General features: G+C 38.3%; 1 protein-coding gene across 8 annotated transcripts in view; it reads left to right on the top strand.

Annotated features, from left to right (window-relative positions):
- Positions 1 to 23,599, top strand: part of RANBP10 (RAN binding protein 10) — a 158,534-nt gene that overhangs the window by 117,650 nt on the left and 17,285 nt on the right. For 6 of the 8 annotated variants that reach the window (XM_056808021.1, XM_007477193.3, XM_016427715.2 and 3 more), the window contains 3 exons: positions 2,930 to 2,952; positions 7,430 to 7,614; positions 22,585 to 22,697. In XM_056808021.1, the coding sequence (XP_056663999.1) occupies positions 2,930 to 2,952; positions 7,430 to 7,614; positions 22,585 to 22,697 (321 nt within the window). Of the gene's footprint in view, positions 1 to 2,929; positions 2,953 to 3,161; positions 3,236 to 4,404; positions 4,624 to 7,429; positions 7,615 to 22,584; positions 22,698 to 23,599 lie in introns of those variants that run through there. The other 2 variants (XM_056808179.1, XM_016427719.2) reach the window with 2 other exon arrangements.

Genomic DNA, 23,599 nt, shown 5'->3' with positions numbered 1-23,599 from the left:
CATGAAGGTTCATCAATAGATGATAAATGCAGAAAGACAATAGTCATTCTCGGTCACCGAGAGACTACCACTACTAGTTGGTGTTCAAGAAGTACTTTATGATTTACAACATATTTTAAGTACATTATCTGATTGCATCCTAATAATAGCCTTGTTTTAAAGCCATTTTCCAGATGAGAATATTGAGGTTTGGTGATTAAGTGACTTATTTACTCCCTGCTATACAACTAAGTTATAACTGATGATTAAAATGCCAGTACTGGAAATGGAGAAATGGTTCAAGAGAAATGGGGAAGGAGAAGGTCTGAAAAATGAAATTCTAATTGTGTAATCAATCACCTGATCCCAATTAGGAAGAAAGAGAAGGACACTTACCCAGGGAGCTGCACAAGGAGCTCTCTTGATGTGGTCTCATTACAAATGACACACATTGTAGATTAGAGACCAAAACCAGGGATGATAGAACTGGGTGATGAATTTATAAGAACACAGTCTCCAGAAACCTAGAGCCCTTAAAAAACTGTGTTTGATACAAGAACCAGAAAGATATAAAAGCTCATCCTTAGGGTTAGCATGTCATAGAGGAAGAACTTAACTCTTCCTTTGGTCTTCTCTAGCAGTGTCCTTTAAATTAGAAATGATATTTGTCTGAGAGTTAAAAGTCCAAAACAGGTAGATTAGAGAGCTCTTAGCTACTTTAAATGAGTTTAAGAGTGTTTGACCAGTAGGATCCTCTCTCAGAATACCAAAAGATTGTAGAGATGTAATAAATAAGCTACTACTGTTAGTAGTAATCCCTGAAGAATTGTGGAATCCAAGGGCTGAAGGTGGGCAAATAGGAACCTAATTTTCAAAGAGATCAAGTTTAAAAAAAAAAAGCTACATTCTAGTGAACAAACCCTATGTTGTTTTCTTGACATTGTATAATCAGGCTGTTAGTAAACATGTAGAGGGAACAAGAGACCACAACCAGCAACAGTTCTCCAACTGCTTGACTACAGGGGTTGAGGGAACATGATTGAGGAGAGACTCTAAATGAACACCCTGATGCAAATACCAACAACATGGAAATGGGTTCGGATCAAGGACACATGTGATACCCAATAGAATCGAGCATCAGCTATGGGAAGGGGGGGGAAGAAAAGAAAATGATCTTTGTTTCCAATAAATAATGTTTGAAAATGACTAAATAAAATAATGTTTAAAAGGGGGGGGGGTAGGGAGAACGAGTTGTACAATATAAAAGCTGTGATTGTCTTCACCCTTTTAAAAAAATGTTTATTTTTCTTAATAAACTGATATCATACCAAAAAGGACAAAAGTGCTTTTATGATAGTCCAGGCAAAAGGTGATGAAGGCCTAAGTTAAGATAAGGGATAAATGTGTGAGATAGAATGAAGTGTCTGAGAATAGACAAAAACAATGAGATTTGGTCACTAATTGGATATGTGTAGTGATTGAGAAATTGAGGAAATCTGGGGGGCATCTAGTAGCATGGTGGTGCCAGTAATAGGGAAATTTGGAAGAGGGGAGGGTTGGGGGAAAGTGTAATGAGTTCTTTTGTGAACATTTGATGCTTGAGATGTCTGTAAGACATTGGTCATTTGAACAGAATGTTCAGAAAGCAGTTAGTGGTGGAAGTCCTCGACAGAGCCAACTCCACCAGCATAGAAGTAATTGTCCTCAAAACCCAGCTACGATGGTCTGGACACGTCATCCGCATGGACCCACAGCGAATACCAAGACAGGTATTCTATGGTGAACTGTCAGCTGGACTCAGGAAACAAGGCTGACCAAAGAAAAGATTCAAGGATCAGCTAAATGCAGAAAGACAATAGTCATTCTCGGTCACCGAGAGACTACCACTATACTATATTGTAGCTTAGGAGAGAGTATATAGATAATAACATTGCCTACCTCACAGAGTTGAGTTATGAAGAAAGCATTTTGTAAACATTAAAGCCCTGTAAAAATGTGAGTTCTTCCTGTATTACCACCACAAATTCAAACGAATAACTCATGGACTCTTAGGAAACAGACTTCGTCATACCCTTCCTCCCCCAATACCCTACATTTCTGTATACACAGACTCAAAATGGGTATCCAGGAATCTTGATGGTCTCAAAGATCTGCTAAGGAAAAGGGATATTAATTGAGACTAAACTACAAGCCCAACTAAAATTTATCATCTTTTGACATATTCTCTATCAAGACCAAAGGGTTTTAAGCTGAAACATATATATTTTTGGTTAGCTTTAAGAAAAACCTTCTGACTTATATCAGCTAACTCAGAGGAAAGTAAGGAGATCCAAGAGAACAGTATACTTGGGATACAATATACAAATATAAAAGGACTGAAGATATTTTTGCAGTTTGGCTTCAACATGCCTTTTGCAGCCTTATTTCGTATTTTTCATTTTATGTCTCTGGTCCTGCCATCTCTGCCCTCATGAATAGCTCTTCCCACAGGTTTGAAATGACATTTTTTCTCATCCCTTCCTTTTGAAGTTTCTCTCTTCCTTAATAGGTGCCACCTTCTCGAAGTCATTTTCCCTTATTTCTGTATCCTCCCACCATCATTCCCTCCACTTCATTAAAATGTTTTCTCCCTCATCACAGCCTCCTTTTTACTTACATTTCATATGCCTCCTTAGGGGGGCATAAGCTGTTTTTCATCTTTGCCTTTACAAGATCTCTCAAAATAGCAGACACTTGACTCCTTGTTGAGTTTAGGATTTATAAGGAGAAATAAAGGGAAGCCCAGATTCTCTCTAGTATCTGAAAAACACAGTGGAGAGTGGAATTCCCCTTCCCTCCATCTACTAATCATTACAGAAATGAGGTAATTCATCTAAAATTTTCTTAGGCCTCAGGTCAGTGTCTCCTCTCTGCAAGCCTCTATTTAATGATTCTCTTTCTCTCCTTACAGGTATAGCTTTTACAGACCTCCCGGTAAGTACCAACCTTTCTCTGTTTTTGTATCAAGTGGTGGGGGAGGAGAAGGACCCACATGTGCAGGTAGAAAGGGGCAGTCTCAATGAGAAGTGACTTGAGATCAAAATGCCATCTGCTCATCAAGTCTCTTATGTCGGTCTGCCCTAGGGCAGACCTCTATCATACTGTGAAACATAAGAGTTCCCTCCATCAAACACAGGGATTCTGAAACATTGGCTGTTCCAACCCACGTCTCCTTTGTTTTTACTAAGCCTCATGGAGTGCAGAGCCACTTAAAAAGGTGAGGAAGGGCTGGTGGGAGGTATGTAGGGAGGTATGTAGCTGCTTGCTATAAAGAGTGCTAAATTCCCTGTGTTTTACTGTCTGTTATAGTGGTTTAAGAGGAGGAAACTACTTGTCCAGAATAGGGTGAAAACCACCAAGATGCAACCACTCCTTCAGCCACCACCCCCTCCCCCCAAGGCATTCCAGCAGTTGGCAATTTCATTGGGTTAACTCCTTTTCAGTACCTCTTTAGGAAAGTTGAGCCTGTTATTTACACCTTCATGTGGGTTTATCACAACCTATAGCTGAGGGCAACCTCAATCAAAGAGCAATCAGATGCCATCATTTCAGGAAGAAACTTTGGCAATCACAAATAACAGGTTTTCCAGTGGAACTGTTCATTGGCTATGGGAGAGGGGGTGGGAGAAAGGGAGGGAAAGAACATGAATCATGTAACCATGGAAAAATATTCTTAAATAAATAAACTTAATTGGAAAAAAAAAGTAACAGGTTTTATTGTTCTCTGTCCTACAGCAACCTGTTAGGGCTAGATGTTGTGCTATACCAGGTCTGTTATAGGAAGTATGCTTGGATCTTCCAGTGTTTAAGTACATCCACATTGATTATTCTAATATGTTTAAGAAGACTGGACAGAAAAGAAAAATGGGCCTTCTCTGGGTAGTGGGTCAGGGGAGATGTACAATCATTTGAATAGGACTTTGACAGAAACACTGGTATTTAGCTCCTTTTTTGAGAAAGTGAGAGGTGTGAGTGTGTGAGAGAGAGAGAGAGAGAGTGTGTGTGTGTGTGTGTGTTCTGCCTCTCTTTTCAGGGACTGTCCTTGCAAAGTCATAACTAGTTTAAAAAAATTTTTTTCTCAAAAAAATTTCTGCCCAACTCTTGAGTTTGTCTGAATGGTAGAATGGGGAGTGCTAAGAGAAATAATCACTAAAAGAAGTCAAATTTTCCCCTTTGTACAACCAGTTTGTACCAACTCCTCCTTTATCATTATTTTAAGTATTACTACTTTCCCCTACCAGTTAGAACATCCAGATCCTCCTTTCCTACTCTCCGCCCCAGCTCACTGGCTTGTTGAAAACCTCTTGCCTTTAGATAGTAAATTTCTCTGAGTAGCTTTGGACTCATTTGTTCAAGAAATTATCATTGTTCCCTACTGTGTACTAGGTTCTAAGGTGTATACAAGGAGCTTAGAATGGAGTAAAGGAGATGAGACAAGAATACGAAATAACAAAATAGAAAGTGGTATAGTCCCATATGGTCATACAAAGTACTGTGAGCATTGAGCAAAGTACTGACCAGATCCATTCCAACTTGGCAAGAGCAGCAGGAAGTCAGAGAAAGTCTCATTTCATGGAAGAGATGTGGGCACAGCTGAAAGTCAAGGTGAGAATCATGGCTGTAAGTGGGGCTTCTTGCTAAATGTCAAGGCAAGTGATACACCAGAAGAGGCTTATTATAGACTTAAGAAAAAAAGGAATATATGAAGACAGTGCCTAGGTCCCAGTAAAGACAAAGGAAAGATTTAGTAGAAGTGGGGGAATAGCATGGATAGAATGATAGGAGTTTCGTCAAAGGGGAAATTTTTAGGTTTGTAGATCTTGGGGCAATCCCAGGAATAAGAATACAGAAGATATAGAGCCACACTAGAATACAACCAAAGTGGAGAAGGGTTGAATGGACTTGAGAAGTCTATATCCATTTGTTAGCATCACCCAGCTAATGGTGAAGCATAGGATGCAAGGAAAGGCTAGGAACCAAGAGCTGAAGAAATAAGTAGAGTGAGCTAGACCCTAGCAAAAAGGTTGGGGAGAGGGTTATGGAAACTGATGAGATGTTCAAAGAAGCTAGCTTATTAAATGAGTTCATTAAAATGGTGGTCTGGAAACAATAGGAAGGATCAAGGAAGATTCAGTCTCCCGTAAATTGGAAAAATAGAAGCAATAGCCTTTACTGGAGGGAGGGTAGTATCTTGGTTTCAACTCAACAGCATGGCCCTGCCTTATCTCTCTAGGCTTGTTTACCACTACTTTCCTCTAAACAAAACTGTCATTGTAGCCAAATGGATCTCACTGGGAATAGAGAATTATTTTTGCCTTTTTCTTGTGTTCCCCACCCCCACCCCACCCCAATAAAAGGCATCAGTAAATATTTGATTGCCTAGTATTCTGCTTTTTGGGCAGGAAATTAAATTGGATTACCAAGAAGCTGGATTAAGTAATTTTCTTTGATTTCAATGTATACTTCTATCAGAGACCTTAGGGCAAGGACCCCTCTGTTCTGCCAGGAGGCAACATGACAGTCAACCCCACTAAACTACTAATAATAAATCAGAAGACAAGAAAAAGTGACTTATTTTTTGTCTTTAACAGTGACCTAAACCTTTATGGATCCTACTTGTTTAAATAGATTGCACAGAGGGCCCCTCTGCTATAGTCATCAGAGACATTGCCCCTAAACCTCAGTTTAATTTATGGAATTGTTCTGTTCTCCTGAGTCCCATTAGGAGTGCCTGGCCAGTTGGCATAGAAACCAGCATGCTTTTTGCAAAGAGAATATTGATATTTAGGTAAAGGATGAGCAGAGAAAAAGTATTAGGGAAGAGACTTCACTGAGTTCACCTTGCTAATAAATAGGCCTTGATGGAAGCCCAAGGAGAAGGGTATTGTTGTTAGTCAGTAAGCATGAAGAAAAGCACAGAATAAGTATGAACCAAGTTTCGAGAAATGAAAAAGATGTCTGACTTTTGCAGAGAATTCTGATGAGAAATATAAGGTAAATTTTGATGAAGTAGGGAGAACCCTTGACAAAAACTTTTTAATTCTTGACTACAGAGTTTGGGATTCACGTGAGAGACAATAAGGAGCTATTAAAAGTTTTTGAACTGATAAAAGGCTTGTTTTAGTATGACTGCAATATTTTTTTTTTAAAATGAGAAGGGAGATTTTGGAGGCTATTTTAGTATCAAAAAAACCTCTTAGAACCAATTTTTTATTAGTTCTCAGGCAGAAGAGCAGTAAGGTCTAGGCAGTGGGGGTTAAGTGACTTGCCCAGGTTTACCCAGCTTATTGTAGTGATCTTGATGTGATTTGACTCAGTTTGGATACTATATAAGTAGATTGTAATAAGAATGACTCTCATTTGGGTAAGTAGTCTGTGCTGCTAATTGCAGATTTCCTAGTCATCAGCATAGGGATGATCTCAGAAACCATCAGTGTGCTGTGGATCTTAAGACTGAACCTTGGAGGTGGATGAGGGCATTTATTAGGCAGGAGATTTTTCAAGTCCCAGAATAGCAAGGAAATGATTGAATAGGTAAGACTGGATTGAGAACCCATGGAACATTCTCACTACTTTTCCAAAAAGTCTAGAATTTAGATGGAAGGGTATGGGGTGGAGAATGGGCTGCTCAGCTATTCAACTTTTTTCTGTTTCTCTTCATCTCCTATCTACCACTACCTTCCAAAGACTCTTAGTGGGATCCCTTGAGTTAATTTAGGGATCCAGTATGCTTGAGGTCCCTGAGATCCCTTTGAAGTATGCTCTCATTTCCCCTTTCATGGCATCATGGGATCTAGAGTATAAAGAAATCTTTATAATCACTCAGTCCAACCCCCTCATTTTTCAGATAAAACTGAAGCTGAGAAAAGGGATTATTTATGTTGGTTTTCTGAGTTATGGGACTTTATTGGCTGCCAGTCAGCATGATATGACCTTGCTGGTCTTATTGGACTTCTATAACTCCTGAAGTTTTCACCATCCTGGAGAGCAGTTTCAACACACTAGGGATAAAGGAGTGAGGACTAATATCAGAGGGAATCTGGACTAGAGTCCAATAGGTCTTCCCCTGGAGCTTCTCCCTTGGAGCTCTCTCCTTCTCCTTTTCCTCCTAGTGAGGTGACTTAAGTACATGGAGGGGTGGGAAAGGAGTTGCATGTAGTTGGAGTGGGACACAAGTGCCTCATGTCCTAAGGTTTTCCTGCCCCATCCTGCTTCCAGACTGGTCACCCCAAGTTCATCTGAGAGCTCTCCTGAAAAGAGTCTCCTCTCAGCTCCATGGCTTAGTTAAGCACCTTTTCCCACAGTGTCATTCATCCATCCCAACTCACTTGACCCATTCCTCAAGATATCTTCATGCTTTGCAGACTACTATGAGACTGATTTTCTAACCAATGCTCCTCTTTCTTTCCAGGCAAACTTATATCCCACAGTGGGCTTGCAAACTCCTGGGGAGATCGTAGATGCCAACTTTGGACAGCAACCATTTGTGTTTGACATTGAGGACTATATGAGGGAATGGAGAGCAAAGATTCAGGGAACCATTAAACGTTTTCCCATTGGTGACAGGCTTGGAGAGTGGCAAGCCATGCTACAGAAGTGAGTCCTTATTCTCTCATCTTTCATTTCTTTTTTTAAAAAATATTTTCTTTTTTCCAATTACATGTAAAAACAATTTTTCACATTTTTTTTTTAAATTTTGAGTTCCATATATTCTCTCCCAGCCCTGTCCTCTCCGTCCCTTCACCACCAAGAAGGCAAGCAATTTGTTATACAATGTGCAGTCATAAAAAAACATATGTCCATTTTAGTCATTGAGAAAGAAAACACAAACCAAAAAAAAAAATCCAAGAAATTCCAAACCCTTCAATCCTTTAATTCAGAAGTGGCTAAATCTTGTATTATCCTGACTGTGACTCCACAGTATGTGAATTGTTTCTTTCCATTTGCTTGTGATATTTTTTTTCCTGACTTAAGAGCTCTGGAATTTGGCTAAAATATTCCTAAATAAAATAAAATAAAAACTTCTTTATTTTGGAATCTCAAGAGGTGATTAGTAGATTTTTTCAATTTTCATTTTACTTTCCAATTCTAGCATATCACATCAGTTTTCCTTGATAACTTCTTGAAAAATGTCAAACTGCTTTTTTTTTTTTTAATCCTGGCTTTCAGGTAGTCTAAAAATTCTTAAATTGTTTCTCATTGATCTGTTTTCCAGGTCAGTTTTTTGTCTTATGTAGCCATTAGTTTCTACTTACCCAATTCTAATTTTTAAGAAATTATTTTCATCATTGAGCTTTTCTACCTCCTTTTCCATTTGATCAATTCTCCCCTCTATCTTAGAATTAATACTAAGTATCAATTCCAAGGCAGAAGAGCTGAATGGACTAGGAAGATCGAATTAAATGACTTGCCCAGGGCCACATAGCTACAAAGTGTCTGAGGCCAGGTTTGAACCGAACATTTCCTGTCTCCGGGCCTCTCAATTCTTTGAGCTACTGTAAGATTAAAATTAATATCCAACAGATCAAAAGTGGGATGCCGGAAAAGAGAGTTCTGGGGTTCAAATCCTAATTATATACCACCTAACTGTTCCCAATTCTATTTTTTAAGAGTTCTTCTTTTTAGTGGGTTTTTGTACCTCTTTTATCATATGACGCCTTATTTTTTTTAAGGTATTCAGTGTTTTTTTTAATACTTCTTTTACTAAGCTATTTATTCTTTTCATGATTTTCTTGTATAATTCTTATTTCTTTTCCCAATTTTTCCTCTTCTGGTCTTATTTGACTTTTAAAACCCTTTTGGAGCTCTTCCAGGAATTGTTTTATGGACATAAGACCAATTTACATTTTTCTTTGAAACTTTGCATATTGCTGTTTTGACATTGATGTCTTCCAAGTTTGTTTTGAGCTTCCCTGTCACCATAGTAACTTTATATGATCAGGTTCTTTTGTTGTTTGCTCATTTTCCCAGCCTATTCTTGACTTTTAACTTTATGTTAAAGTTCAATTGTACTCCTTGGGTGGAAAGCATTACCTTAAGCTTCATGGGTTTTTTTGTTTTTTGCTACTATTTTCAGAGCTAGTTCTGGGTGGTCTGTATGATTTTGGTTCTTTTGTAGTGGTATGATCTAAGGAGAAGTATGATCACTGCTCTCCTGGCCTGGGCCCTGGTCTTTGAACAACCACAACCTGCCTTTTCTTCTCTGGAACTGTTGTCAGAATCCCAAGTCCTGCTAGTGCACCTCGTTGCCCTGGGACTGTATAGGAGCAGTGCAACAGAATCCTATTTCCAGTGCCCTCAAAGGATCTCTTATAATCTCCTTCTGACTAGTTGTCCAGCCTTCTTACTGTATGTGATCTGAGAGCTCCAGAAATCACTGCTGTCAATCCATTCACTCCCAAAGCTCTCTTCTAGCTTGCCCAGAGTACACTGAGCTAGAATAGTTTGTGCTTTAGTGCACTGCACACTCACCCCAGTGGACAGACTTTTTCTGTAAATCTTCTAAGTTGTCTTGGTAAGGGAAAATTGTTTCATCTATCCTTTGTTGGTTCTTCTCCTTCAGCATTTGTTTTGAGGCATTATCTTAATGTTGTTTGGAGGGGAATGTGAGAGAGCTAATGAGAGTCCCTGGCTTTACCCCTATTATAGCTTTGCCCTACTCATTTCTCTGATCTTTCCTTGGGCCCAGCCATCTGCCCCCATGTCATCCCTACCAATCTCACACCTAGCCTTCTCATCATTACCAAAGTCTAAGGGTAGTGCTTCTTGGCTCTTAAAATTCCAGCTTTCACTGGATTGGACTCAAGGAGAAACTTTGGACTACCACCATCCTTGACTCCCTTTTACTTTGGCTATGCTGCTGGCTTCTAGAATCTCCAGGTAATGAAGGAATTTTGGACTGATTTTTGCTCAAAGGGGGACCCTGCTGGTATTCAAATCCTGTTTTGGTGTGGGGGTAGCAGATATTATGGTATTCTCTTTGACTTCTTTTCTCCTCTAATCTGCGAAGTTCCAACCTTACTTTGAAGGCCACCCACCTGAGACTAGACCCTTATAGCATCTGGCGAAACAGTAGAAGAGACTTTTTATAGTACATTGGAAATCTAGCTGAAGAATTGAGAATCATTGTGATGAAATGTTGAAGCTTTACTGAAAGTTCCATAATTTCAGCCTGATTCATAGTTCCACCCTCTTTTGGGGCCTACTTTTGGCAAGGTCAGTTCCCTTTCCAGTGCTGCTACCTTTAGTGTATATTCATCCCAATTTCCTGTAATTTTTAACTGTTCTTACTTGATAGGCTAAAAAGGGAAGGGTTTAATTGTCCTAGTCAGTGACTGAACTAATTGTTTTGAGGTCTTGTGGCAGAAGTAAGGAACCTCATCCCAAGGCCTTAGAAGGGACTCAATGAGACTTGCCAGACTATTTAGTTCTTCTCTAAACCTGAGAGCCTCCTGAGCCCTGTTTGACCTCTGATTTCTTTTGATCTCCTTTCTGTATTGTGTCAGCCTCCAGTACCTGGTAAAAATGTTCTTGTTTCCTTTGAGCTACTCTCTTTGTTTAAAGCTGCCAAAGGTGTTGAGTCAGTCTGGTGAGTTAGACCTAGACATAGAACTAGGCAGGGACTGCCTAAAGTCCCCACTGGTCAGAGTCCCCTCTATGTGTGGCTCATATGGTGGCCTGACATTCACTGCCTCTCTCTATGTGACCTTGGACAAAGAGGTTCACCTCTCTTTATCAGATGACGATAATATTTGCATTACTTCCCTCACAGGGCAGTGATGAACAGACTTTGGAAACCTCAAAGCTCTGTAAAAGTGAGAGCATTTTTGTTCCCTACCAAACAGTGATGCCCTGTTGGGAGTAGAGGAGAAACCATTGTGTCATCTAGCCAGGAAAAAGGGGGAGGTCATTCCCATTTCCTGAATTGATGGACTATCTGTGTTCCATGGTCTCTGCCCTTGGGAAACTGTTGTCCACAGTATCCTGACACATATCTCACTTTCAGGATCTACAGCAGCTCAGAGATATCACCCAAATCTAGGCACAATGTCTAGAAGACTTCACTGTTGGTTTATCTTAAGAGTTCCCTATTTAAAAAAATGTCGGTTCATCTGAACCCAGATACTTCCAAGTTTCCTAATACTCTTGAATTTTTATTTATAATCTCACTGATTCTTAGAATTGGTAGAGATCTTAGAGATAATCTGTAGTACTCCTGACCTCCAGGACTGGGGAATTCACTATCCTGTCCTACCCACCTCACCCCCAAAGTCATTTTATGACTTTTAAAAAATAAAACCAACCTCCATCATTAGAAAGTTCTGCTGGGCAGAAATCAGCCTCCCTATATACTAAATGTTTCTTCCTAATTGAGGTCTTGAGGTCCGTCCAGAGGTCTCTCTGAGGACCCAGGGTTTGTCTGCCTAGATGTGACGTCACAGTCGGATAAACGAGATAAGACACACCATGCATTTTACCTATATACACAGGCATCACACACAGTGCTCTGCCATGGTATCATGGTATATTTATTAAATCACCTAGACAATACTCTTGTGATGTTACTACAACAAAGAATTCTGTGATCATTTACTAGTTTCTACAACACTCTGTGATAGATATGATTTATGTGAATGAAGCCATTTGTAGGTTAGTACCCCTTGACCTGCTGAGAGAATCATTGAGCTTTTGGTCAGCTTTCACTATTCATCATAATTGCTTGGGAGATGAACAACAAAAAATATTCGTATCTAGGTGTGAGGACTTTAGGCAGACCAATTTTGGGGTTTTCCTCAATTTACAAGTTCTATTTTTCTTGTGTTACTTTGAGATGCCTATCAATGCAGCTTGGCTTCTGTTCCAACAAATTCATTTAGAGTATGGTAACTGTAGGACAAGATTCATTATGTTGTAGGGCCTTGGAGCATATCTTGTGCTTGAGAAAGGAAGGGTCATGGGCAGTACAGTATAGTCTTTGGGCTTTTATTCTGTAATTGCAATCTTTTGGGGTAATAACCTAGGGGGCTTAAAGTAGGATATATATTTTTTGATCTTATAAGTATTTGCTCTCATGTTATTTCTCCTGTATTGGGGAGAGAATAATAATCATAACAAGTCCACTAGTGGGGAAAATTTGGGGAAAGAAGTCACAAAGGGGGATCAGCAGGGGTCCCTCATTCTAGGGTCTGCTTTGCTGACCTTCCTTCCTCAGACCATGACCTTGTCAAACAGTAAGGGTATTATGGCCTCCAGCATTGAAGGTTACTTTATTAATCTTTTTTTATGGTTTTCAGTGTGGTTGCCTTTGAAATTTTTAGAGCAAAGCAATCTTAGAATTGAGGTTTGATGAATGATCAGAATTTCCTCTCACTCTTCTAGCCTGGGCCCCTTCTCAGACCAAAGCAGAGGAGCAAGATTGGGTTGATAAAGCAGGGGCCATTGGCATTTATATAGAAGATTAACCTATTCTTGGTCTTAGGGAGAGGAAGCCCCCTTGTGTCCTGAGAATTTGGCTGAAAGTAGCATCTTCAGTCCTCCCTTGGTTTCCTGGTGGTCATGCAGAGGGGAGAAGTTTGAAGACCAAGTGCACTGGCATCATGCATGAGCACATACACACAACCCCTTGATATCCTTTGCTTACAAGGTTATCTGAGGGGAAACCAAGTACTCATTTGTTTTAAGAAGAAAGAAACATGAAAATAAAGAAAATTCAATTATTTTATTTGAAGGGATTCTGTTTATAAGAAAGGAGTGTGTGTGTGTACTCATACATTGCCCAAGCCAGAGACTTTTAGAGGGATCCAGCATCCATTCTCCACCCCTAACTCTATTGCTCTGCCAATTGTTCCTCCAGTCTTTATTTGAATCTTTCTAGTGATGAGGAACTTACTACCTAACAAAACATCCACTGTATTAGTCCCAGAATCAAAAATTATTTATTATGCTGAACTAAAGAATACTAGTTTCCATTGCTATATTACTTTAAGATTTATTTTTTACAAGATATTTTATTTTTCCAGTTATATGTAATAATAATTTTGAACATACATTTCCCTAAATTATAATATATTCATATTTAACATTAAACCAAAACTCCAAAATAAAACTGTAAATCATGCAAAAAATAGTATGCTTTGATCTGCATCTGACTCCAACAGTTTGTTTCCCTGGAGGTGAATAGCATTGTTTGTCATAAATCCTACAGAATAATCTCAGATCACTATATTACTGAGAATAGTTAAGTCTTTCACAGTTGATCATTATATATGTATAGTTCTGGTTCTGCCAAGTTTACTCTGCATCCATTCATGTAAGCCTTTCCAAGCTTTTTGAAATCATCCTGTTTGTCATTCCTTATACCTCAATAGTATTCCATCACCATCAGATACCACAATTTGTTCAACCATTCCCCAAATGACAGATATCACCTTATTTTCCAATTCTTTGCCACCACATAAAGAGCTATTATAAATATTTCTCTCAAGAGTGATGTGTAGAACATTTTTTCATATGATTGTTGATAGCTTTGATTTCTCCTTATATTCTTATAAATTTGGTTTCTTGAGAAATTAGACCTTTATCAGAGGAATTTGCAAAAATAAAAAAAGTTTTTCCCTAGTTTGTTGCTTCCCTTCTAATCTTGGTTATAATTGTTTGTATAAAACCTCTTAAATTTAATAGAATCAAAATTATTCATTTTACATTTTGTAATGTTCTCAATCTTTTGTTTGGTCATAAATTCTTCCCTTCTTCATAGATCTAATAGGTAAACTATTCTAGGTTCCCCTAATTTACTTATTAGTATCACTCTTTATGTCTAAATCATAAACCCATTATGACCAAAAGTATAGGGTGAGAGATAATGGTCTATACTGTAAAAATAAAAATTGGAGAGTTGTAAAAGTAAAATTTAGATGGGGAAACTGTTCAAAACTGTTCAAAACCTGTTTAACTTGCCAATCAGGTTCAAACTGTTCAGATACTTTCGATAGAGGTAATCAAAAGTATCCTCAGTGATGAAGTGAAGCTCAAATGCGAACTTCCCTTCAGGGCCAGGTGCAAGGACACTAAAGAGACTCTTACTATAAGAATAAAATGCTTATTGAAATATATAAGGATTAATAAAGAATTTCCAATTCTAAGGGATTCTAAAATCCACCCAAATAAACTGTCAGGTTCCACAAGGAACCACTTCTCTGTGTTTCATAGGCCACACTAATCCTCCCTGATCTAACTAACCCAAATTTATACTATCTAAATAAAAACTACCGCTAATATCCTTATAAATCTTAACTTCACCTTCAAATTATAAAATAGCAAAGGCTAACTGGTTGAGTCTCAACAAGAATCAAGTTAGGACTCTGAGTCTTAACAGATTCAGAGTCCAAACCAAAGATCAGATTTTTCTTTGGTCTTCTCAGATATAAACCAATCTATAAAAACCGAAATAGATATTCAATAGTGTTTCCCAAGTTGGGAAAGGAAAACACTGAGTTCCTTCAGATCTTTCCCTCAGACAGGAAGGCAAAGATGTTACCTCCTCCAGCTTTGAGAGAGTGTCTCTGCCAACTGCCAGAGCCTAACTTCTAACTGCCAGAAAGAGTAATTGATATAGAAAAAAGGTTATAACTGTCAGCAGTTGAAATTAACATGCTCTCTCAGCTTTGCTTCAAACTCCAAACTTCTTTTCTCAAGCCAGCCACTTTACTTCTTATCCTTAAAATAATAAAACAATACTTATTTTCTAATATCTTCCTTACAATACCTAATTTTTGCCATACTGTTTTCTAAGTTTTCTCAGCAATTTTTATCAAATAGTGAGGTCTTATGCCAAAAGCTGGGGACTTTGGGTTTATCAAACACAAGATTCCTAAGGTCGTTTACCCTTATTATATAATCTATTCCATTGATCCACCATTCCATTTCTTAGCAGTACCAGACTGTTTTTGTGATTACTGGTTTATAGTATAGTGTGATATCAGGTACTTCTAGACCATCTTCTTTGACATTTTTTCCATATTTTTTACCTTTTATTCTTCTTGATGAATGTTGTTATTTTTTTCTAGTTCTAGAAAATAATTTTTTGGTAGTTTGATTGTTATGCACTGAATAAGTACATTAATTTAGGTATTATTATTATTTTTATTACATTAGCTTGTACTACCCATGAGCAATTAATATTTTTCCAGGTGTTTTAGATCTAATTTTATTTGTGAGAAAAATTTTGTATTTGTGTTCATATAATTTCTGTGTTTGTCTTCACAAATATATTCCCAGGTATTTTATATTCCTTACTTTTTTTTATTTTTAAAAAAGTTAATTTAAATGGATTTTCCCTCTATCTCTTGCTGCTGGATTTTTTTGTTAATATATAAAAATGCTGATGAGTTTATTTTGTATCCTGAAACCTTGCTAAAGTTATTGATATTTAAACTAGGTTTTAGTTGATTCTCTAGAATTTTCTATCTACTCTCATATCATCTTCAAAGAGTATTAGTTTAGTTTCCTTATTGTCTGCTCCTTCAATTTATTTTTTTTCTCTTATCACTAAAGCTAGCATTTCTAGTTTCTAGTACAACATTAAATAATATTTGGTAATAATGGGCATCCTTGCTTTACTTCTGATATTATTCAGAAGGCTTCTTTCTAACTTCTCTCCATTGTAGATGATACTTTTGCTGATGGTTTTAGACAGATACTACTTCTTTTTAAGGAATGTCTTATTCCTATGCTTTTTTAGTATTTTTAATAGGAATGGGTATTATATTTTGTTAAAGGATTTTTCTGCATCTTTTGAGATAATCATGTGATTTCTATTACTTTGGTTATTGACATGGTCATTTATGCTGACTGATAGTTTTTCTAATAGTAAACTAACCCTGCATTCCTGGTATAAATCCCACATGATCACAGTGCATTCACTCCTTGTGATATATTACTATAGTTTCCTTGCTACTAGTATTTTATTTTAAAATTTTGCATCTATGTCATTAATGAAAGTAGTCTACAATTTTCTTTGTTTTCTTTTTTCTTTATTTAATTTTTTGTTTAATTAATTAATTTAGAATATTTTTCCATGGTTATATGATTCATGTTGTTTCCTCCCCTTCTCCCTCCCCCTCCCTGAGCTGATGAGCAATTCCACTGGGTTTTACATGTATCAATGTTCAAAACCTCTTTCCATACTATTAATATTTGCAATAGAGTGATCATTTGAAGTCAACATTCCCAATCATATCCCCATCAAACCATGTGATCAATCATATGTTTTTCTTCTGCATTTCTAGTCCCACAGTTCTTTCTCTGGATGTGGATAGCATTCTTTCTCATTAAGGCCCTCAGAATTGTTCTGAATCATTGGATTGCTGCTAGATATTACATTCAATTGTGCCACAGTGTATCAATCTCTGTGTACAGTATTCTCCTGGTTTTCTGCATTTGATTATGAAATTTTTATGCCCTAATACCTGCTCAGTTTTTGTGTAGGTGCCTTGTACTTCTGAAAAGAAGGTATATTTCTATTCCCATTCATTTTTTTTTTTACCAGAGATCTATTAAATCTAACCTTTTAAAAAATTTTTATTAACTTATTTCTGGTTTATTTTTTGGTTTTATTTATCTAGATCTGAGAGAGAAAAATTGAAGTCCTCCACTAGTATAGTCTTACTGTCTATTTCTTCCTAAAATTCATTTAATCCTCCTCAAAAAATTTCGAGGCTAAGGACGATCAACTCAGACAAAGAAGCTCTACTCTCCACTGAATCAGTGCTTATCCTTGTTGAATATCTTTCCCTTATCATGCTTAATAAATCTTCTTTTGTTAATTGCTTTAAAAATATTTTGGATGCTATACCAGTTGGGGCATATATATTTAGTTGTTGATATTACTTCATTATCAATGGTACCTTTTATCAAGATCTAATTTCCTTCTTTATCTCCTTTAATCAGATCTATTTTTACTTTAGCTTTGTCTGAGATTTCAACTCCTACTTTTTTTTACTTCAGCTGAAGCACAATAAATTCTGCTCTAGCGTCTTACCTTTATTCTGTGTGTATCTCCTTGCCTTAAATGTGTTTCTTGTAAAACAACGTATTGTAGGATTCTGGTTTTTAATCCACTCTGCTATCTCTTTCCATTTTATGGATGAGCTCACCCCATTCACATACCATAGATATGATTACCATTTATATTCTCCTCCATCTTATTTTCCCTATTTGGTCCTCTTTCTCTGTCCTTTCACTCTGTCCCTCCTGACAAGTTATTTTTAACTTTTTAAACACTATTCCCCACTCTCCCTCCCTTCCGTTATTCTCCTTATTTTATTCCCCTCCTAATTCTCTATAGGGTATGATAGGATTCTATACTGGAATGAGTGTGGTTGTTATTCCCTCTCAGAGCCATTTCCAGTGAGATAAGGTTTAATCTTTGCCTGTCACAACCCTCAATCCTCCCTTTTGCCGTAATAGTTTTTTGATAACCTTGTGAGGAGACATAATTTACCCCATCCTGCGTCTTCCTTCCCCTTTCTCTTAGTGCAATCCTTTTTTTCACCTTTTTACTTTCATATATCATGTCATCCTAATCAACTTACTCTCACACCATCTGTCTATGTATACTCCCTCTAACTGCACTAATACTGATAATAATTTTCAGTTACAATTATCATCTTTTTAACTTTTTTATGCTTCTCTTTAGTCTTGTATTTGAACATCATATTTTCTGTTTTGGTTTGGTGTTTTCATCAGGAATACTTGGAAGACTTCTATTTTGTTAAATGACTATATTTTTCCCCTGGAAGAATATACTCAGTTTTACTAGGTAGATGATTCTGGGTTGCAAACATAGTTCCTTTGCCTTCTGGAATATCATATTCCAAGCCTTTCAATCTTCATGTAGAAGCTGCTAAGTCCTGACTGTGGCTCCATGATATTTGAATTGATGCTTTTTTTTGTTTTTGTTTTTTTTTAATCCTTACCTTCTGTCTTGGAATCAATACTATGTATTGATTCCAAGGCAGAAGAGTGGTATGGGTTAGGCAATGAGGGTCAAGTGACTTGCCCAGGGTCACACAGCTCTATCTGAGGCCAGATTTGAACCTAGGACCTCCCGTCTCTAGGCCTGGCTCTCAATCCATTGAGCCACCCAGCTGCCCCCTTGAATTGATTCTTAATATTTGCAGGATTTCCTCATTGGCCTGGGAGCTCTTGAATTTGACAATAATATACCTGGGAGTTCTCATTTGGGGATTTATTTTAAGAGGTGATTCTTTCAATTTCATTTTACTTTCTTGTTCAATAATATAAAAGCAGTTTTCTTTGATAATTTCTTATAACCTAATGTCTAGGCCTTTTTTTATTTTTATCATGATTCAGGTAGTCCAATAATTCTTAAATTGTCTCTCCTGGATCTATTTTCTAGGTGTTTTTAAAATTTTTTTTGATTTTTCTTTTTTTGTTCCTTAATGTCTTTTTATTTTGTTTTATTTGGTCAATTTCAAACATTATTCCTTGGTTACAAAAATCATATTCTATTCCTCCCTCCCCTCCCCCCCGCCCTTCCTGTTGCTGACACACAATTCCACTGGGTATTACATGTGTCCTTGATCAGAACCTATTTCCATGCTGTTGATGTTTGCACTAGGGTGCAAACTTTAGTGTCTATATCCCCAATCATATCCCCCTCAACCCATGTAATCAAGCAGTTGTTTTTCTTATGTGTTTCTACTCCCACAGTTTTTCCTCTGAATGTGGATAGTGTTCTTTCTCATAGATCCTTCCGGGGTTGTTCAGGATCACTGCATTGCCACTAATGGAGAAGTCCATTACATTCAATTGTACCACAGTGTGTTAGTCTCTGTGTACGATGTTCTCCTTGTTCTGCTCCTCTTCACTCTGCATCAATTCCTGGAGGTCATTCCAGTTCACATAGAATTCCTCCACTTTATTATTCCTTTGAGCACAGTAGTATTCCATCACCAACATATACCACAATTTGTTCAGCCATTCCCCAATTGAAGGAAATCCCTTCATTTTCCAATTTTTTACCACCACAAAGAGCGCAGCTATGAATATTCTTGTACAAGTCTTTTTCTTTATTATCTCTTTGGGGCACAAACCCAGCAGTGCTATGGCTGGATCAAAGGGCAGACAGTCTTTTAGCACCCTTTGGGCATAGTTCCAAATTGCCCTCCAGAATGGTTGGATCAATTCACAACTCCACCAGCAATGAATTAATGTCCCTACTTTGCCTCATCCCCTCCAGCATTCATTATGTCATCCCCTCCAATATTCATTTGCTGTCATATTAGCCAATCTGCTAGGTGTGAGGTGATACCTCAGAGTTGTTTTGATTTGTATCTCTCTGATTATAAGAGATTTAGAACACTTTTTCATGTGCTTTTTAATAGTTTTGATTTCTTTAACTGAAAATTGCCTATTCATGTCCCTTGCCCATTTATAAATTGGAGAATGGCTTGATTTTTTGTACAATTGATTTAGCTCTTTATAAATTTGAGTAATTAGACCTTTGTCAGAGGTTTTTGTTATGAAGATTGTTTCCCAATTTTTTGCTTCCCTTCTAATTTTGGTTACATTGGTTTTGTTTGTACAAAAACTTTTTAATTTGATGTAATCAAAATATTTATTTTACATTTTGTGACTTTTTCTAAGTCTTGCTTGGTTTTAAAATTTTTCCTTTCCCAAAGGTCTGACATGTATACTCTTCTGTGTTCACATAATTTACTTATAGTTTCCTTCTTTATGTTCAAGTCTTTCACCCATTATGGGTTTGTTTCTTAATGTCTTAAGTCATTAGCTTCTACTTGTCCAATTCCAATTTTTAAGGAATTAGTTTGAGCTTTAGAACCCCTCTTTCCATTTGATCATTTCTACTTTCTAAGCAACTCTTTTCTTCATTGGATTCTTGTTCCACTTTTTCCATTTGGCTAATTCTGCTTTGCATTGCTTTAATTTCTCTTTACCCCTTTTCCTCTGCTTCTTTTAATTGATTTTTGAGACTCTGAGCTCTTTTAGAGCTCGAGACTAATTCTCATTTTCCTTTGAAGTTTTATGTGTAACTACTTTGATGTTACTGTCTCCTCATGAATCTTCTATGCTCTTCTTTATCTCCATAGTAATTTTCTTTAGTTAGAATTTTTTAAATGTTTGCTCATTTTCCTAGCCTTTTTCTCAACTTTTATTTTTATAGGTGATCACTTCTCAGCCTTTTAGCTAATATCAAGTGTATATTTATAGGTGATCTGTGTTCTCAGTGTAGAGGAGATAGTCTCTTAAACTTCAGTTTTTCTTTGCTGTTACCCTCAGCTCTAGTTGTGGATTTTTAAGAGATTCAGTCCTTCTAAGGTGGTATGATAATGACTTGTGGGCTGGGAGCTCTGTCAGCCATTTACCACTACTGATTCAGTCTCCCTTAGTACAGGGCTCAAAGCACTGTGGAGTGCCTTGTGCCAGGGTTTAGGTGCTTACTGCAGGCTTGGGCAGGGGCTTTGGGCTTATACAAGCCAGGTGTTCTGTGAACTGCCTTGCTCTGGGACTTAGGGCCTCACTGTAGGTTTGGGCAAGAGCTGGGAGTCTCCCTCTAGGCCTACTCCTGCCAGGCACACTGTAGACCACCCTGAGCTGAGGTATGGGGCCTCACTGCCAGCTTGGGCTGAGTCCTCACTCTGCACTTACCCTGGCCCCGAACACTGGACTACTGTGCACTGGGGTTTGGGGCATCACCATGGACTTAGGCAGTATCTCGAGACCTCACTCTCTGCTTACACAAGTCAGGTGCACTGTGGACTGCCTTGTGCTGGGGTTCAGGTCCTTACTGCAGGCTTGGGCAATCCACTGAGTAACCTACCTGCCCCCAAAGTGTTATTTTAAGTTTGGTTGGAGAAGATTCTTTCTCCAACAGGTGTAAGCTTTTTATACCTCTACTCTGCCATTTAAAGGCTCTGCATAACCTAATTTACAAGTACTATGTTATTCCCTTTTAGCATACCCTCTGTGTCCTTGGGCCTGGAGCTAGTATCCAAATTCACGTGTGCTGACCCAAAGGCCAGCTCGCTTTCTACTTTTCCACTCTGGTGCCCATATATCTGCTCTTTTATGAGGTTCATCCATTGGTCTTCATTCTGTCCTCTGCCACGTGGTTTTCCTTTAAATTCTTGTAATTATTATGCATGAATACAAAACACAGAACTCTGTCCAAGTGCCCAAACATATACATGTACATATTTGAGCAAACATGAGCCACATACACGGATGACATCTTTCAGCACTTCTGGAAATGAAGTGGACTTAGGAATGGGACTTATCAAATAGTATTTTGGGAGCTGTTAATCTCACCAGACTTGCAAATGCTTAGTGCCTTTCTGTACATTCTTCTCCTGTGTAGGTCTGATAATTGGTTTTAGAAGCTTCAACCTGACCTCTCCTTCCCCCAGCTCTTGCTTAGTGATAAGCACTGTGGATGTGATTTTTGTTTGTTTGTTTGTTTGTTTTTCTGATATGGACAGAGCCAGCATTTTTGAAGGCTTAATAGAGCCTAATGAGAATGATGTGTTTGAAAGAAATCAGCACAGCCAGCGTGGCCCAGTATGTGGCCATGAGAGGAAAGATCCTGGTATCTCTTAGAAACATGCTAGCACTGCAAGCTTTCCCCAGCTAAACTAGATGGAGGCTGCTTCTCAGTGTCAATTCATGAAGTGCAGAGCAAGGAAATTAGCTCTCTCTCTGGTTGCTGATGTCCTGGAGGCGTCCAGCAAGAAAACTGCTCCTCAAGTGATTTCATGGCTTTGGAAGTGTGCCTGATAAGATTCCACTAATGAGTATCAGGCAGTGTAGTGGGTCCACTATAATTAGCCACCTGCTTCCTCACATACCCTGGCCATCCTCCCCCTGCCAGCTCCCACTAGAGCCAAACACACAGGCATAGAATGAGACCTTCAGGATCACCTCACAGAGGAGGAGCCTGTGACTCCAAGTCCACTGTTTTCTCTTCCCTCACATTTGGTTCTCTTCTCTAGTCCTGGGATTCTTAACTTTTTTTAGATCAGTCATCCTTCTGGGTGGCTGGGGAAGACTAGGGATCTGAGAATACTGTTTTTAAATTCACAAAATCAAATATATATGATTACAAGGGAAACCAATTTAATGAAATACTTGTCAGAATTTTTTTAAATCAATTCATAGACTCCAGGTCAAAAACACCTGATGTAGTCCTTCCCTCCTCATTTTACAAATGAGAAGAGTAGGGCCTCAAAGGAGGAGATGATTTGTTCAAGGTCAACAAATTACATATAATGACTGAGCCAGGACTTCAATCCTGGTCTTCTGACTCCTAGTCCTGAGCTCTTTTCTTCTCTCTAAGCAGAATTGAAGTGACTGAGCCCTTTTTTTAGTACAGCAGTAAGAGTTGTATGTCCACAGCCTCCACCATAGGTAAATTTTGGGGCAAGAAGCTTGAATGAGTAGCATAGTTAAGAAAGATTGTTTTTTCCAGTCACATCCTATTTTGCAAAGTTCACTTTTTGAATGTCACTATTTTTCTGTCTTTTTTAGCATGGTCTCTTCCTACCTGGTGCATCATGGGTATTGTGCTACTGCCACAGCTTTTGCCCGTATGACAGAAACTACAATTCAGGAAGAACAGGCTTCCATCAAGAACAGACAAAGTAAGACCAACCCTCCCCCTCTCAATCTCCCATCCTGCTCTCCTTTTCTCTGTGTCCTTCCCATCTGAGATATTTTTCATCTCCCTGGATTAGTCAGCCTGTGTGGGAGGGCGTCAGATGCTTGAAGTTCAGCCTTTAGTCTTCCTCTTGGTGGAGTCTCTCTCCTGGGTGGCCTCAGTCCCCTAACATTGATCACCTTTCCCCATGAGAGGATATAGAATCAGGAGGATCTTTAGAGACTCAATGCTCCAGCCCAACTGTTCCCTTTGGCCAGATCCTCCAGAACTTATTCTTTTCTTGATGTAGACAAAAGTTCACTTTCCCTGTTATATTCTGACTGCTGGTTTAGGACCCTGGCAAGCTTGAATTTAGTGCCTCCTCTGTGGGGAGTTTTCATTCCTTTGAAAACTGGATTCCATTGAGCCTCATTGTCTCAGTCAGATCACTCTGCAATCTTTTGAGTAATCTGTTTCCTTAGATTACAGCAGGGCCTGAACCCTTCCATCCTCATTTCTTCAAGGAGCTGTTTGGTGTTGGCAGCTGAAAGAAGGACTGAAGGATTCAGGTCTTTCAAAAGGCCTGTAGCTCAGTACCCTGAGAGAGGGTAGTGCCTTCCTTTCTTTGACCTCCCTGCCTTCCATGGTACCCAAGAAGGGGCCTATCTGGCTAACCCTAAAAGATCTACCAAGAGCTCAGAGTTGACAGGGCCTGTTCAAGTAGTAGACAATCTGTCTACATAAATAGAAAATAAATATTGGAGAGAAAAGAATGGAGCACTTGTGGGGTGGAAGGGGGTGGGGAGGGTGGCTCATTTGCCCAGCAGACCTCTTTTCTTCCTTTCTTTCCTCCTAACTGAAGAAAGAAAGGAAAAAAAGAAAATTGGATACGTGAGTAGGTAGTAA

Source organism: Monodelphis domestica, chromosome 1, assembly GCF_027887165.1.
Source record: "Monodelphis domestica isolate mMonDom1 chromosome 1, mMonDom1.pri, whole genome shotgun sequence".
NCBI classification, from domain to species: domain Eukaryota; kingdom Metazoa; phylum Chordata; class Mammalia; order Didelphimorphia; family Didelphidae; genus Monodelphis; species Monodelphis domestica.
The sequence above is the reverse complement of the archived record's forward strand: the minus strand, read 5'-3'. Positions and strand labels throughout refer to the sequence as shown.